Source organism: Sphaeramia orbicularis, chromosome 6 (assembly GCF_902148855.1).
Source record: "Sphaeramia orbicularis chromosome 6, fSphaOr1.1, whole genome shotgun sequence".
Taxonomy (NCBI): Eukaryota; Metazoa; Chordata; class Actinopteri; order Kurtiformes; family Apogonidae; genus Sphaeramia; species Sphaeramia orbicularis.
This window is the reverse complement of record NC_043962.1, coordinates 35,520,649-35,537,015: the sequence shown is the minus strand read 5'-3', so window position 1 is coordinate 35,537,015 and position 16,367 is coordinate 35,520,649. Positions and strand designations below refer to the sequence as shown.

The 16,367-nt window shown below is 36.0% G+C and overlaps 1 protein-coding gene across 2 annotated transcripts in view; it reads left to right on the top strand.

The window, feature by feature from the left end:
* The window catches only part of ano3 (anoctamin 3), a 41,932-nt gene that overhangs the window by 12,507 nt on the left and 13,058 nt on the right, over positions 1 to 16,367 (top strand). Inside the window, exons 2-9 of one of the 2 annotated variants that reach the window (XM_030137155.1) lie at positions 923 to 1,129; positions 5,603 to 5,730; positions 5,881 to 6,036; positions 7,506 to 7,606; positions 7,700 to 7,744; positions 12,732 to 12,863; positions 13,431 to 13,537; positions 16,238 to 16,293. In XM_030137155.1, coding sequence (XP_029993015.1) covers positions 923 to 1,129; positions 5,603 to 5,730; positions 5,881 to 6,036; positions 7,506 to 7,606; positions 7,700 to 7,744; positions 12,732 to 12,863; positions 13,431 to 13,537; positions 16,238 to 16,293 — 932 coding nt within the window. Of the gene's footprint in view, positions 1 to 922; positions 1,130 to 5,602; positions 5,731 to 5,880; positions 6,037 to 7,505; positions 7,607 to 7,699; positions 7,745 to 12,728; positions 12,864 to 13,430; positions 13,538 to 16,237; positions 16,294 to 16,367 lie in introns of both variants that reach the window. The other variant, XM_030137154.1, reaches the window with a different exon arrangement.

The window sequence follows — 16,367 nt, the reverse complement described above, 5'->3', positions numbered from 1 at the left end:
CCAGTAGATGATTGAAATGATTTCTCCCTCCCTTATTTCCACAGAATCCATAATGTCAGTTAATGCTCTGAATCTGTTAAGTGCCACAAATAACCTTTTTCTCTCATGACTGAGTTTAGTTTATTTTTTCAGAGGTGTCAATTTACAGTCTATTAAAAACGACTTTAGTCCAGAAGCTGTTTTTGATGAGTTATTTCAACAAATTCACGTCAATAATTGAGTCATTAATTATGAATCAGTGGTTTGTCATCAGCGTCTTGGACACACACTGATAGACACAGTGTGAACTAATCGAATATCATCTCTAAAATATTGACTACATTATATAGAGCATGTATGAATATATTAGCTATATTTTCCATGCATTTGTGTTTTTCTGTAGCCTCACCATCATATATTATGTGTAAAATTAGGTGATTCGATGTTTATGAGTCATGCATTAGTCTCACTAACATGAATGATGATAAATGTGTTTATAAATGCATCTGTCTTTTGTGACCACAGGTAGAGGAATATAAACACAATGGTGATTTCATTTATTTCTATATTGCTAAAAGATGAATAGCATATTATCTTAATGATAATTACATGCAAAATAAAGTGTTGTAGCTCTTGTTTTTGACTACAAAATTGGAAAAAAAAAATGTGATCTCCTCTAGAAGACATGACATAGTTTGGACATTGCTGACAAGTAATGTCCAGTCCCATTAATATGCCCAATTAATTACTTATTTCATGCCCTTAAAATTCCAATGCTTTTGTGCCAAATTTGCTCCAGCAGTTCTCTCCACTGCTTTAGATGTAATTTAATAATTTCCCAGCAGACTCTTTGCTATTCCTCAGAGCTTCCAGACAGAGCAGAGCCTTTGTGTCTTTATTCTAAATGACCTCTGTCCTCTTCCTCTGCCCTTCTCCACTTCAGGCATGCACAACAGCATCAGCGAGATCCTGAAGGAGAAAAGCCTGAAACCGTCTCGTCGCAGCCTTCCCTGTTTAGCCCAGAGTCAGACGCATCCGATCAACCTCAACCACTTCCTGTCTGTGCCTCTGAGTCCAGATCCCAAACCAGAAGTCGAGGGTTTGAGTCAGAGCTTTAGCACCTCCTGCAGCCTCCTCCCCCCGCAGACAGGTCGGTTCATCGCTTTTCCACGCCACAAACTCGCCAACACGTTCCTGAAGCTGTTGGTGGAGGAGATGAATGCTTCAGTGAGCGAGCAGCTATATCAGTTTACACCCATGATTTGTTTAAAGGCATCTACAGGGGCCAAAATAATCCCTCATTTAATGAAAAAGGACTGTAATTAAATTTCAGCCTACGCAGCATTGGTCTTTCATTAAGCAACTGAAAATTATTACCTATACATTTGATATTCACATTTTTCGGTAATGGATATTGGATTTTTTTTTCCATACCATGTCTTTAAAAGGAATATCTGTAAAACAAATGGATAATTGAATATATGCAGACACCTTGTTGTTAGATTGATTAAATTGGTTAAATCCGCCCATCAACAATAAAATATGTCCTTAGGGGATAGAGTGATTATTGTACCAAATAGAAACCTATTGTAGTGGCTGGTACATATACTTTTTATCCAGTATCTTCAAAAAGAAGATAGTATATCTATAAAACATAGTATATCTATAAAACAAATGAATAATTGAATGTTTTGATAAAATAATGATGCCCACACAATGCTGTTTGATTGGTTACATTTCCCATTTAACAGCCTATCAACAATTAAATGAAACAAAAACCTCTATTTAATTACCATTACGAATTATTTGTAAATCAAAAACTGTTAAAAAAATAAAATAAAATAAAAAATTATATATATATATATATATATATATATATATATATGAAATATTGTATTGCTCATCCATTAGCTTATAAAATTCAGCAGACATGGTTTTATGTTGAGTTGCTCTAAAAGTGTAATTAAACTTTTACTATGGCTGTATATCAGGTCCCATTATTATTTATTGGTCTACTTTCAAAGCAGAAAAAATTCAGAGTATTTATGTTATTATATAGTCTATTTATGAAATGTGCCAACTATTTTCAACAAAATCACAGAAAAAAAGTTATGCAGATTATCAAACTGTCAAAATGCTCACAGATATAATGTGTACTTGCGCATTTCACTTACATGTAATTAAAATTATTAAATAGCTAATGAATCAGTTCCTTACTATATAATATGTCTTGCAGCATGTGAGGCCCTTACTAATACTTTTACGTATAGAGTTAATCAGTTTATATTAATACAAAAGTGTTATTAAAATGTGCAGTAAAGTGGCAATAGGCAATAAAACAGCTTTGAAACAGGTTTGAAAATACTGATCCAACTGGAAAATATATAATTGAATTGATATGAGGTGATCCAAGGGACATAAATCTTTAAGCTGAATGGTTATTGTGGCATTTATTACTTTGTTATTTGCTTCATAACCAAATTTATTAGTTTTTTTCTGGGGTATCTACCACTATGAAATGGAACAAAACAAAATTATGTAGTTTTGGATGCAGAAAAGTTCTGTTGTGTAGATATAAACATATATATTAAAGCCTAGACATATCAGAAGATTCTTATATCACCCATATGACAGGTGGAGGCAGAAATACATCCTATCAGCTGGCATGCTTAATTCATGCTGGGTCACCTGTTTTAGATAAAATACACATTTACCCAAACACATTTTAACCTTAAAGACCAAGAGCTTTTTTTTAGAACTTCTAAATTATTTTTTCTTCTACATCTAACCTTTCCTAAGTGATTTATTACATATTTCTTATAATATCCTTCACATTTTACATTTATCTGTGAAAATCAGGTAATGTCCTGTATTTAATTAACTGATCATGTAGATGTTCATTAAAGGTTAGAGTAAAATCAAAAGTTATCATATCAAAACAGAAAAAACTGAAGAAAGTGTCTTTTGCAGCAAAATGTATCATTAACTGAGCATAAGAACAACTGTCTACAACCGCTGTGAATCAATTTTGCAGAAAATGACTGTTTCCATGTTCACTATGGAGCCTCTGATGGGTCATAGCTGATGCTGCTGAAAACTGAGAAACTGCATTTTACCTGAATTATTTCACTGTTTTGACAGGATTTGTGGTTCAGAAGTTATTCATCATTATAGATCAGTCAATGGTTGTGGTCACCAGCGGCTGTTTAGGTCTTTAAGGGTTAAGAGGTGAAATGATCTAAGGAAACAGCATCAGAAATATCAATATTTCAGTGTGGGTCTGAACACTATTAGTGAGGTGCTGCTGCTGTTGTTACTTTTGTACGGTGGTTTTGGCCTCTTTACTAATGCACCTGCAGTTCGGGCACAGATAGTATGTCCTATCTGGCCTACTACAGCTGCGAAACAGAGCTGAGCTTGATACGACTTTTGCATAATTCTGATTGAGCAGATTGTGTTAATAATGCGGGGGATTTGGAAAGCATTGTGTAAAGTCACAGCTGTAGTTCCAGAAGGAGTGTGGGGAAATAATACTGCAAGGAAAACAACTCATCACTCTGGATTCGGAAACTGGCAAAATAAAAATGAGTAGAGAGAGGAAATTAGTCATTAAAATATTCAACAGTCATTAACACTGAGGGTATAATTCCGTGCTGCAACATTTTGGTGTTTTCCTGACCTTGAAGTGCCATTTTCCTTCTTTTCTTAACCCACTGATATTTCAGTGCTGAGTGCAAAGTGCGGGGTTCTAAAGTGGGGCGAGTGAAGGGAGTTTTATGTAAATGAGGCTGCACAGTGTGAGGTGTTGGTATTTTGGTGAAAGCTGACTCTAGACATTGGGCTGAAAATAGACGTCTGGGGAACAGGTCTGTGTTCTCTTTGCCTGAGGACTGGAAAGGGTAGACGGAACAAGCAGCATGGGATACTCGACAAGGGCATGTTTGAAAGGGTTAACATGAAACTAGGCCTGGGCGATGTGAGAAAAACCTGCCCTGCGTGGTGACATTGTTCAGTACTGATGATGATATAAGTTGTGATAAATGAACTATTCTTGCAGGTAATCTGAGGGAAGCTGATGACTAGCAGCAGATTAATCTGATAAGTCAAATGGGGTGAATGCATGGCTCATGTATCCACGACTCCATCTGATGAATCAGATATTTGCATGTTTGAAGTGTGAATCTTCACTGGTCTCACAATTTTACTGATTACATTAACATGTATCTCAAAGTATCACATCCTCAGTTTTACGACAGATGGCTTCTTTTTCATTCCATCATACTGTATGAGCTCTTTTTTTTAGAAGGTGCTTCCAAAGTTAGACTTCAACAGTCTATCATATAAACAGCTGCATCTTTTCAGCTCTAGTATCTGTGTCAGCGACATCAGTAGATAAACATTACAAAAACAAAATGTAAATCCTCCTGCAGTGCATTACAAGTAGAGCTGTGAATCCTCAGTGGCCTCATGATTTGATTATATCTGCATTGCAAAATATCCCTGAATGAAAATATTCAAGGAACTGTGAATGACATGTTTATTGCACATATTCATCTGTTCATAACAATAAAAATACAGTTGATTGTTGCTAATTAGCTGAAATGAAATGTATAAGAGTAGCTTACAACAGACTCAATCTTGTTTGTTACTTTATCAACTATCCAATGCCTTTTTATTTCTTTTGAAGTTTTTTTGAGTTGTCTTTTTACAGTCATCTCTTCATACATGTATATCTGTGTGAAATCACAGCATGGTCCAGGATTGTACATTCCTGCTGCGTTTGGATTCTTTTCAGCTCCCATGTCACCCAGATATATGAGTCATTTTCAACTCAATTGATACTTTTATCTCCAAATCCAAGTAGATTTATTTCACTGTGAAGGAAATTCATACCAGTTTCTGTAAGGAAGACACATTGCTGCAATACTTAAAATATTTCCCTTGACTTTCTGAACTTTGCAAACTAATAATAATACATTTGTTTTATTATTCTCCAGGCAACAATAGCAACCAGCTACCAATCCTTTTTTTACTATTCTGTGGAGATATACTACATTCTTACTCTGTGAACATAATGATGAGAGCAGAATAATTTTCACCACAGTCCAAAGTGCATTTTAAGACAAAGAAGCACTATCGCAAGTTTAATGACTTTATATTATAACAAAATGAGGTCTTTCCACAGGTCAGTAACTTTGTAATTCACACTTAAAACATGGCGGGTTTGAGACTAGACTGTAAATCTGAAACTTTAATGAAGTGGTTAAGACTTCTTTTTTTTCTCCCTGTACAACAGTTTTTCAGTGTGATATATTTGTTCCATGAGTGTATTCATAAATAATAAACAATATTTAATAATATAGAGTTCTTGGGTTTAGTAAAGTGTAATTAATGTGCATGTAGATTGAAACTGAGGCTTTGTTGTTAATAGCATCTCCAAGTTTCTTGTCCTTGGCAGATGTTTTTATTTATTTATTTTAGCTCAGATCTAATTTCATTGTTGGCAGTTGGATAAAGACAAATATTGATTTAAGCGACAACACAAACTGAAACCAGACTGGATACTTTTTGGTTCTTCACCAGTTCAGCAATTGCTTCATTGATTGTCCTGTGTTTGCTGCAGAAGACGGCAAGGATCACTATGTGGAGGAGTCAGAAGCAACAACGTGTGAAACAAGAGCAGACGAATCATTTCTGCTACAAAAGCCTGTCACCAGAGCTAAATTAGAGGCCCGTACAAATTCACTTCAGGTACAACAACAACGACACACAAACTGTACAAAACCCTGATGGTGTCACACTGCAGATAATTAGGCACCGAACCACCGAGAAGCTCCAAATGTTAGCTTGTGTTTAACAATGATGCATCTAAGAGTAAGAGGTGAAACTGTGTTGCTGCAGGGGAAGAATCCAGCTAATTCATCTGGGCTGTTTTTCCGAGATGGCAAAAAGCGTATTGACTACATCCTGGTGTACAAGAAGTCTAGTCCACAGGTGGAGAAGAGGTGCACATTTGAGAAGAATTTACGGGCTGAAGGTCTAATGCTGGAGAAGGAGGTAAGTCACTGCAGACAAGGAACATAGAGAGTTTATCTTTGTAATGTAATAGGATTTGGTCTTAGAGCTGGGTTGGCATCATTTTCATACCAGTTCACCTTTAATTACCACAAAAAAGTTTAAAGGCTGACTTTTGGTTCTAAGTAACATAAACAGATGGTTATTTATGGTTTGAAATTATGCATAAAAAAGACAAAACAAGACGTAAGACAAAAGCAAACATTTAGTCTGTAGTTTCATGATTCAGTGTTTATATTGTTCATCCTCTTTATTTGTGACAGCCAGTGAACAAAGAACTAACTAAAAAAACAAAATGAGCTCTTATTTAACAAAAACATAAGACGAAAACAATGAATTAAACAGTTAATTGTGGTTTTCTTAATGATATAACACTGCAAACACTTTACAAACAGCAAAACATAAAAAAAATTCACATAGATGTAGAACAAAGAAAAATTTTTCCAAGGATAAAATGTCTAATTAACATCAAAATGTGCATGTACATTGAGCTGATACTACACATTTAGCCATGTTTACTCATGCATCAATGCTGGTGATAATGCACAAATCAACAAATATATATTCTTTAATTTATAGGTGAAAAAGGCCAAACTCACCTCTTCCATGCTATTGCTTTAGTATTATTGTTTAATCAGAGGTGTTCAGTCCACCTGTCCTGTCCTATATAACTGTATTTGGAGACACTGGACTCACACAGAGGCACTGATTTCTGTGAGATAAAACCACTTTCTCACTCTGTAAATGTGTTTGAATAAAAAATGATGCACTAAGATACCACAGTGACACAACAGTATAGGCTGCTGAATTGCACTTTTTGTCCTGGAAATTTGGTAGGTTCAGGGAAATTAACCTTCTGAAAATATTTTACATATAAACGAATATAGAGATTAGATTAGATTAGATTAGATTAGATTAGATTAGATTAGATTAGATTAGATTAGATTAAACTGCACTGATCCTTTGGGCAGAGCCCTCAGGAAATTGAGGTTTTAATAAGTGGTAAAACCAGCGCAAAAACTCAACCTAAACATTTCAGAGCCTCATATGTTTCTGCATAAATATCATGTGATTCTCTGTGATCCGGTTGTTCCTGACCTACTCATCGCACATCCACTTCTACATGTTCAGACACTAAACACCTCTGCCTCTACAACTTTGTAGCCATTTTCAGAATCAATGCAGTGAGTGAAGAATGGGGATGAAATTAAGTAAAACAACAAAACACTGAAACATTTAGAATTTTTTTTAAACTAAGAAGGCAAACAAAATAAACCCTTATGAAAAAAGAAAAATGTATAAATTTAGTATAAGAATATATCTTGATAATTAATGTTTTATTGTCAAGTCTAAATCTACAAGTGTTGTATTTGCTGTGATGTTTTTTTTTTTTTTTTTTAATGAACTTTCTTCTAAGCTTAATTCAACACTCTATTCTTTTTATTTGACAGCCCTCCTTGACAAACAATGACATTATGTTTGTGAAGATACATGCTCCCTGGGATACTCTTTGCAAATATGCAGAGCAAATGAACATCCGAATGCCTTTCAGGTAAATGTTTGACAGCGTGGATGAACCTCTGTTTTTGTTCAGTCGCTGTAAACATCATCCAGTTTGACTGACGTGTCTGTATTTTTCTTCAAGGAAAAAGTGCTATTTTACAGACTGGAAGAGTAAAACCCTGGGCAGGTAAGTAAATGGAAAGTTTAGGATTATTTTTCTCTGTTGCTCTCTGGGGGTAGGAAGCTGGAAGTTTCACACGGTAATGAAATTCAGAAGTGCCAGAGCTGCAAGGCTTCAGCAGTTCTGTGAGGTGTGGATGGGGCTTTAAGATTGCAGTTATCAGTCAGCTCAGCAAAATACAAAGACGGAGGAAAAGTGAGTCCAACCGGCATTATCCACCGTTACCGTTAGCATATTAATTAGCTCGGGATTAATCAAACCTTCATCTGCAGAAGCTGTGCAAATATAGTGTATTTACAAAGCCTTGGATTAGAACCAAGGAAAACCTCTGTGAGATTTAAACAGGTTTTCCTTATGCATCCTTAAACTAATTTTCCAACATTTAAAAAGAAGTCCATAATCAGAACCTCGGAAACAATGATAGGAGTACATTACTTTAACTCCCCCACTTTGACAGTGTTTTTGATAAAACTCTTTGAATCTATCAGACGAGTGTGCAGTCTTATTTGCATACTATTTATAGAGACACACTCATGCTTTGAAGTGTTGTCCAAGCTCTGCAGGAATCCAAATTTTCATCTCTCATTTTGCTGGAGTACAGACTAAAAAATAAAAAACCCAACAAAAAATCATAGAAAAGCAAACATTTATTTTTTCGGTTTATTTGTTTTTTTTAAAATAAAATACCTGTTAGAGGAGTTGATTCTCTATTGCTTTAGAGACTTTTCAGTAGCTGCAAAGATGCCAGATATCTATAAGGCAACATAAATTGCTACTAAAGTGTAATACTTCAACGTCTAGTGATTTTTATCCATGAACCGTGAACATTATCAGTAGCACACAGTAATTAGGCTGCAAATCATGTATTGAAGCTGCAGTGCTCGATAGTTTTCTAGCATCCGTGGAGAAAAAAATCAATAATTACCGTCTGCATCTACATCTGTTCTTTCGTTGAGTGGTAGAAACTCTTCTCCCTGATGCAGGTTTTTGTCTAATCACAGACATTTTCAGACAGATAGGAAGATAGGAGGGTTAAATACATGACTGACAGCTTTAATTACCAATCACTGTTTGGATTCGAACTGGACATGATTCTACTGCCCTGCTCTGTATCTTGGCGTGGAATAGCATGAATCCAAGTTAGATTTATATTTAGTCTTTTGATTGATTGAAAGTATAAATGAATGAATAGAAGATGCATCATGAATTCCTGTTCCTCACCATGAACTGATGATCATTTCACTTTTACGCTTACTTAATCATTCATTTAGGAATGTTACACATCATAATTACTTCATTCAGTAATTGATTTGCAACACAATTAGCTGAGTTTCACAGCTACACAGTCAAATGTCAAATGAAACATGTTTTTCTTTGTTGCTGCATTTGCTCACATGTTGCCCTATGACCCAATGATAAGAAGAAGCACAATGATGTCATAAGAAAAATTTAAAAAAGATGTTGAGGATTTTTAAAAGCTTGTTTTTTATGATAATTCTCTCTTCGTCATGGCTGTGAAATGATCTCAGTAAAACAGTGTTTCAAAATATTTATCCAAAGTTCTGTTTGAGCAAAAATGTTTTCCAACTTTCAGTGAAAAGAGACAACTCAAGCCTCGGCCATGGATGTGACAAAGCTTTTATACTTTAAAATACACCAGGCAACTATAGCCATTATAAGCATTATGGCCACTGACAGGTGAAGTGGTGATAATGTTGCTTTCTTTGTTACAAATCGTTGCCATTGGGCAGAAATGTCTTATGTCCAAAACAGGTATTTTTCAGGAAACTGGGAAAATGATGTATATTCTAAATAAATAAACTGAGTTAAGAGATATAGTCACAAGCTGTTTTTAACACTTCTTATTGGTTAAATATTTCTCAAACCATCAGGCCAATGTGAAGATTGACCAACAGAATAATTTTATGACAAAAAAAAAGACCAACAAGTGGTGCCAGGCACAACAAAGCCCACCCCTCGCACATATTTGTAGCTTATTTTGGCATCAATCCAGCTGATGTCATCATGTGTATGTGTATGCTGATGTCAGCACATCAATTACCTCTATATATGTGCCAAGTTTGAAACAAATTGAAACAAAATTTATGTTTTTATAGACATGTGAAATTTCGCCCACAATAAGTAAATGGGGAAAAAAATTAAGATTTTAAAAATTCATAAAAACTGTTTACTTTGACTTACTTTTCCCAACATGTAATGAGATCTATTCTTGGTCACTGCCGATGTAGAAACCCAATTTGGTATGAATTCAACCAATAGTTTTGCTGCTAAAGACAAACAAAGAAATAAACTGAACCAAAAACAATACCCCTTGCCTCTCCTTTGGGGGGCTGGGTAAAAATGGACTTAAGAGGTTTCTGCCCAACAGCAATGAAATACACCTTTCAGTGGGCCTTTGAAGCGACAACATGGGCAATGGAAAGATCAAACTGACAAGGGCAAAATGACTGGGTCAGAGCATTCGTGATCTTCCAAAAGTGGTCTAATTAAGGACAACACATCTCAATACAATCAAACATCTGTGTAAACATAACATTATTATTATTTTGACCCATGGCCTGGACTCCACAAAACATCTGAAGGTGTACTCTGGTATCCAAGACGTTAGCAGCAGATCCTTTAAGCCGAGTAAGTTGCAAAGAGGGGCCTCCATGGATCAGATTTGTTTGCCTGCACACGCTCAGCTGGGTGGGGAGCTCGACCTGGAACATCCAACAAGACCCAGTGTTTTGGAGATGCTCCGACCCAGTCATCACCATCACAATTTGGCTCGTCAGTGTTGCTCAGATCTTTTTGTATCTCCTTTCTGCTGCTTCTAACACATCCACTTCGAGGGCTTCATGTTCCCCTACTGCCTAATATATCCAACCCAGTGAAATGTGCCATTGTAATGTGATAATTGAAATTATCTCCACTTCTCCTGTCAGTGATCATAATGTTACGGCTGATCAGCATATGACAAGTAAGTTATAGTGTGAAGCAAGTCACAAATTAATGTTCCTTAACTGCATGATTTGTTTCCTCATTATAAAGCTTTCCCTTTTGATTCATCAACTTTTTCAACAACATATGAGTATATGGAGCATCTCAGACTATAATGATGTGTCTGTCTTAGTGTTTTATGATAGTTTGCTGAGGGATGTACCATGCTAATGATGTATTGATCACAAATGCAGCGTAGACAACCATTGTCACCTGGAGAGCTTGAATTTTATGAAGGATCTGACTGTTTGAGGTTTTTTGTCATTGTACACACATACTTTTCAGACTTGGACACACTCATACAGATAAGACAAAAATCACTACCCACCTTCCAGCTAATAACAAAGCACTTTTAATGTTGTGTGAGCGTGATCTTAGTCATTGTGAAGAATGACAACCATTATGCTTTTCTCAGAACTCCTGCGGTTTTTTGCTAAACCATTGTCCTTCATAGAAAAATCTAGCCAAGTGGTAAATAGGCTTTATGCGTTTACTTATGGTCTGTCAGTAACTCACATCCCCGTAAAGCTCAACAAACTGGCCATGTGCAGGTAGTGACAGCTCTCTCATTTGCTACCATTCTGTACAATATTTGTCGCCTTCACAACATTCATAAAATGTTCTCCGGTAACAACAGTTTCTCCCAGAAGTCCCATTTATATTAATTCAATCCATATCAGAGCAGCAGCTTCACAAATTACAGAGACTTCTTCAGCAAATCAGCCAAATAATACCAAGCCAGCAGTTATATATCTTTCAGCATGAACAGCAGGAGCAATTTAGGTTATTTATAGAACTCTGAGTAGGGAATCAATGTGCGCCTTTAGATGTCACCTGAATGATGACTGAAAAATTGAAAAATTATCAGAATAAGCAAGCTGTTTCTCTGTTGTCATCCTATAGACTCATGAATCATTCTGATTCATGAATGCATCATCGACTATAGAATGTAGAATGTTTATGGTGTGTGTTGAGCTTGACAATATGAACAAATTCATATTTTGAGATACTTTGGCTGAAACGTGATATATGATATGTGTATATTGATATTTTTCTGAAGTGCGAAATTTCAGTTGTTGCCAAAGCCAAACATAGTGCAACTAAACTAGTCATTTAACAGAGTAAATGAACATGACACTGAATACAGAATAACCTATCATGTGTACAGTATCTGAAAGAAAGGGTTTCAATAACATGGTGCAAAAACATGTTAAGAGCACAATGCAGCAAATGTGTAGATGCAAAAAATGCCCAAATTGTTGTGAAAATATGAATGAAGGACAATAAAATAGAGAATAAAATAGAGAAATTATGATCTGTGTCTGCACTGTTTTAACTAACAGGTTTTTAACAAGCTAACCAGTGAACTACAGTGAACAGAAGTGACTTAAAATCTGTCAAAAACAAGGACATTTAGGTTTTCATGAACAGAATATTACACAAATTCCCTGTGTTACTGACACCTGTTCTGTCACTGACAGTTTTCACTGTCAACTCATTGTCTGCGATCTGAGGTGTTTTTGCAGATGAAGATGTTAGGAGATGATGTGAACTCCTTTTTAGTTGTCATGATTTTACAGCAGCAGCAGAAAAACATGTACTCCTTCAGATTAACATGGACTAACTGAGCACTTACAGCTGGTTTGAAGAAGCGCAATGAACAGATTTGACTACATTCACGGCCTAGAAATAAATGAATTTACAAGAATGTGTGTCTGTGTAAAGCATAGTGAGATGCCAGCGGCTTAAAAAAATTACCTGGCAATTTGTACTCAATGTTCACATTTACCACATGCTTACAGAACAACCCACGAAACATCTAATATAGTCAATGTGCCACCCACCTTGTGGTGTGTTTAAATGTCTTTAACTTGAACCATGGTGGAATTTCTCAGGGTTGTGTTAGGGAGAAATGCTAAGAGCTACTGTTGTGTATCCAGAAACAATCTTCCTGTTAATCTGTGCTGTTAATCCTGGGTCTGTGCAGCAGGTTTCATTTGAGATATCGTCAGATAAAGAGCTGGCTTCCCAGAAATCCCATGAAGCTGGACAAAGAGGCCTTGCCTGACCTGGAAGAGACCGACTGCTACACGGCTCCCTTCAGCAGAGCACGCATGCATCAGTAAGGAGGCTGTACAGTCACTGAACATACATGCCAATGCAGACACACATGATCAGAGATGCATGTAGGCACCGCTGTATATGTTAGTATCAGATCAGTGATTTCCCCCTGTACTAATCACATCCAGTCATGTCTCCACCTCTGGATGTAGAGTTTAGAAACCGAGGGATAAAACCTCCACCGTAGAGTGTTGTATTTTTTATTGCTTTAAGCCAGAATTCAGAAGTTGATCATGAATAAGATATTGAAACGCAGCAGCAGATGTCTGTGACTTGATTATAGTTCTCCTCCTTTTAATTTTTTTTTCTTTTTCAAAGCATTTCTTTGATGAAAGGCATCTTGTAATCTCATTTGTCAGTGACTTATTTCTACTTTTCTGTATCTTGTCAGCCCTGACGTTTTTTGGAAATAATGATGTCGGGATAAGCGCAAACTTCACATCACAAACTGAGTTTTAATGAGTCTCCTATTGTTATTACTCATTTTATACTAAGGGCCTTGACAGAAAAAGAAGAATGATATATTGATAAATGATGAATAACTTATGGAGTGTTGTTTTTCTCCCAGCTTCACTATCAACAACAGAGAGACCTTCTTCTCCAACTCCACCAGAAGCAGGATAGTCCATCATGTCCTGCAGCGCACCAAATATGAGGATGGAAAATCAAAGATGGGTATAGCATCGGCTTCCTTCTCTCTGCTACTCACAGACTAATCCATAGCTTTAACTGTGTTTGTAATGAGCAGCTCATTCAAAGACAACAATATATCCAGCCATTCATTTTTTCCTTAGCAGCCTCAGTGTTAGATTTTACAGACTGATCGTTAGAAAAATAGAGCTAGAGGAACAGAAAACAGAAAAATATATGAAAAAGTTGGAAAGAAAAGGGAAAAAAAACATATTTACAGGCTCATTCATCCAACATCTATTATTCTGAATAACTTACCACCTTAACATATTATCACAATAACTATGAGTCAAAATCATGTACAAATAAGTCACATCAATATATTAAAGAGGGTTTCCACACATTTTCACATCACGAGTCTTAGTGGAATATTGGATTATTATGGATGATTCACAGGAGTTTGAGACATTAAACACCTGTCTATAATATTTTCTTTTGATATGCAAGCTAAGAAAACCAAGGAGTAGAAGGACCGTTTCAAGGTCAAGATGTTCTATAATTCATAGAGAGCAGATATCTTGTATATTTTCAGTTTGAGGCAGGAATTCATACATATTTATGTATGATTAGGCACAGTGGGAGAAGCTAGTCTCAAATATGGACAACTGGGCAATAACTGTGTTGAAATGGATGAGATCCACTGTAAGTATTGTTGAAAATACAGTATTTTTAGTAAAAACCCAGCATTCTCTATTTAACCGGGTGAAATAGGTGAAACAAAAAAACAGGCACTTCATTTCACTGTATGTGGGACTGTGAGAAACCTCAGAACTTCTAGAAAGAGACTTAATTTTTAGATTAATATATTGTGTTATTCCTGTGGATGTGTCGTCCATGAGCAGTTTTAATTAAATGAAAGGAAAAGAAAACTGTTACATTTTTTCTTTTTGCAAGCCAAGCGTGTTATTTCTGAACCTAATCAATGGGTTAAACAAACGATAAAGAAATGCATAACCTTGCATTGGAAAAACTGATGTATAAGATCTGGACACCACTTCTACATTTTATAATAGACCTATCAGTATAGACAATTAAGTTGCAACTGTCAGATATGTTTTGTTGCACTGAGAATATGATGCTGTTGTGAGGGTGGGGGTTGGTAGGGATTGTTTTAATCAGAAGGAGAATCAGCTTTATTATGCACACAAACAAGGAATTTGACTCCAGTTTGTCCTTAGCTCTCATGTACTATGGAAAAAGAGACTATAGGATAAAAGTTAAAAAAAAAATAATAATAATAAGTGTATAATTATAATTTAAAAAAAAAAACTGTATGAAATAATATAAAGAGCAAAAATGTATAAAGACAAAATAATATTAAGACAAATATATGCAAATATGGAAATATGTGTATTTTATGTTGTTTATGTATGACATTTGAAAAACAATAAATATATTTGTGGGGTAAAAAGAGAAGGACAAGTTCAACAGAGGTTCAATCACCAAGTGGACTGTTTTGTCATTCCTTTAAAACAGGCTTAAACTCCCCCAAGTTAACACAGTCAGGTTTCAAGTCCTTCTGTAAATCTTCAGAATCCCCAGACTTTGCAGACTTTGATTTGTTTTTACTTGAGATAGTTGTAGTTGGATGGAAGTCATGTCTTTGTTGTCTTTTAGTGGGATGATCAAAATGTGGGCTGCTGCTGCTGCTGCTGCTGAATTTGGTCTTGTCCAAGTTGTGACTGATTGCTGTTCACCCTCTGGCTGTTGTTTTTGGTACCAAGCGGTCCTTCCACTCCCACTCTACTATCTTGTCTGACTGCTGCTGACATGTTTTGCTGATTAAAGTTTGGCCTTGAAGGGCTGAACGGATTTCACATTAATATTTTAATACTGTTGACCACTCTACTTTCCAGCAGATAAGATCAACTCTGCCGCAAGAGTGGAAAATCCTTTTCAAATCCACCCCTTTCTACTGCTGTTGTCGCTATCTGCTGTTTCAGTCGGTGGATGACAAAGAATGCACTATTGTCCTGTGAAAAACAGCATTTCATTGTGGCTTCATAATGTACTGTGTCTGCAGCCAGCATTGTGAAAAGCAGTTCAGTTGGTTTATTGTGAATTCTGCAAACTCATCATAACTCTATAATTATAATACAGCAAAAATGAAACAAAGGTTATTGTTAAGTGCAGGGAGCTACTTGCCATTCTTCGGTGAGTGTTTGAGAATCTCTGATGTAATTCACAAGTACATAATGAAATAAACTATTATGAATATAGAAGAGTGAGGGATTATGATTCCTGTCTGGCCTTTTAGTTTTAAATAGGTAGGTGGGAAGATTGGTAGGTAGGCTTGTAGGTAATCAGGCTTGTAGGTAGGTAGGCTTATAGGTAAGTAGGTAGGTTAGTAGGTAGGTAGGTAGGTTGGTTGGCTGGTAAGTATGTATGTATGTATGAATGTATGTAGGTAGGTAGGGTGGTTAGTTGGTTGGTTGGTTGGTAGGTAGGTAGGTAGGTAGGTAGATAGATAGATAATTCAGGTATCCAGTAGCTCACTTTGGAAACCAAAATACAATTTTTTTCCTCTAAATTCACTCTAATGCTGTACAGGATTAAAAACACAACTGCTCAATATTGCAGAAGTCCATAATTACATGGTCTAGTCCAGTTAAACTGTGATCTGACATGGTATGACCCTATGTTTATCCTTGGACATAAAAGTAAATGTGCTTTATTCTGCCGCAGGTATCAACCGGTTACTGGGAAACAACACATATGAGGCTGCATTTCCCCCACATGAGGTAAGAAGATCTTCATTATTTGTGCTGAAAACTTGCTGTGAATGAAGTCAAACTGTAAAATTCCATTTCTGATA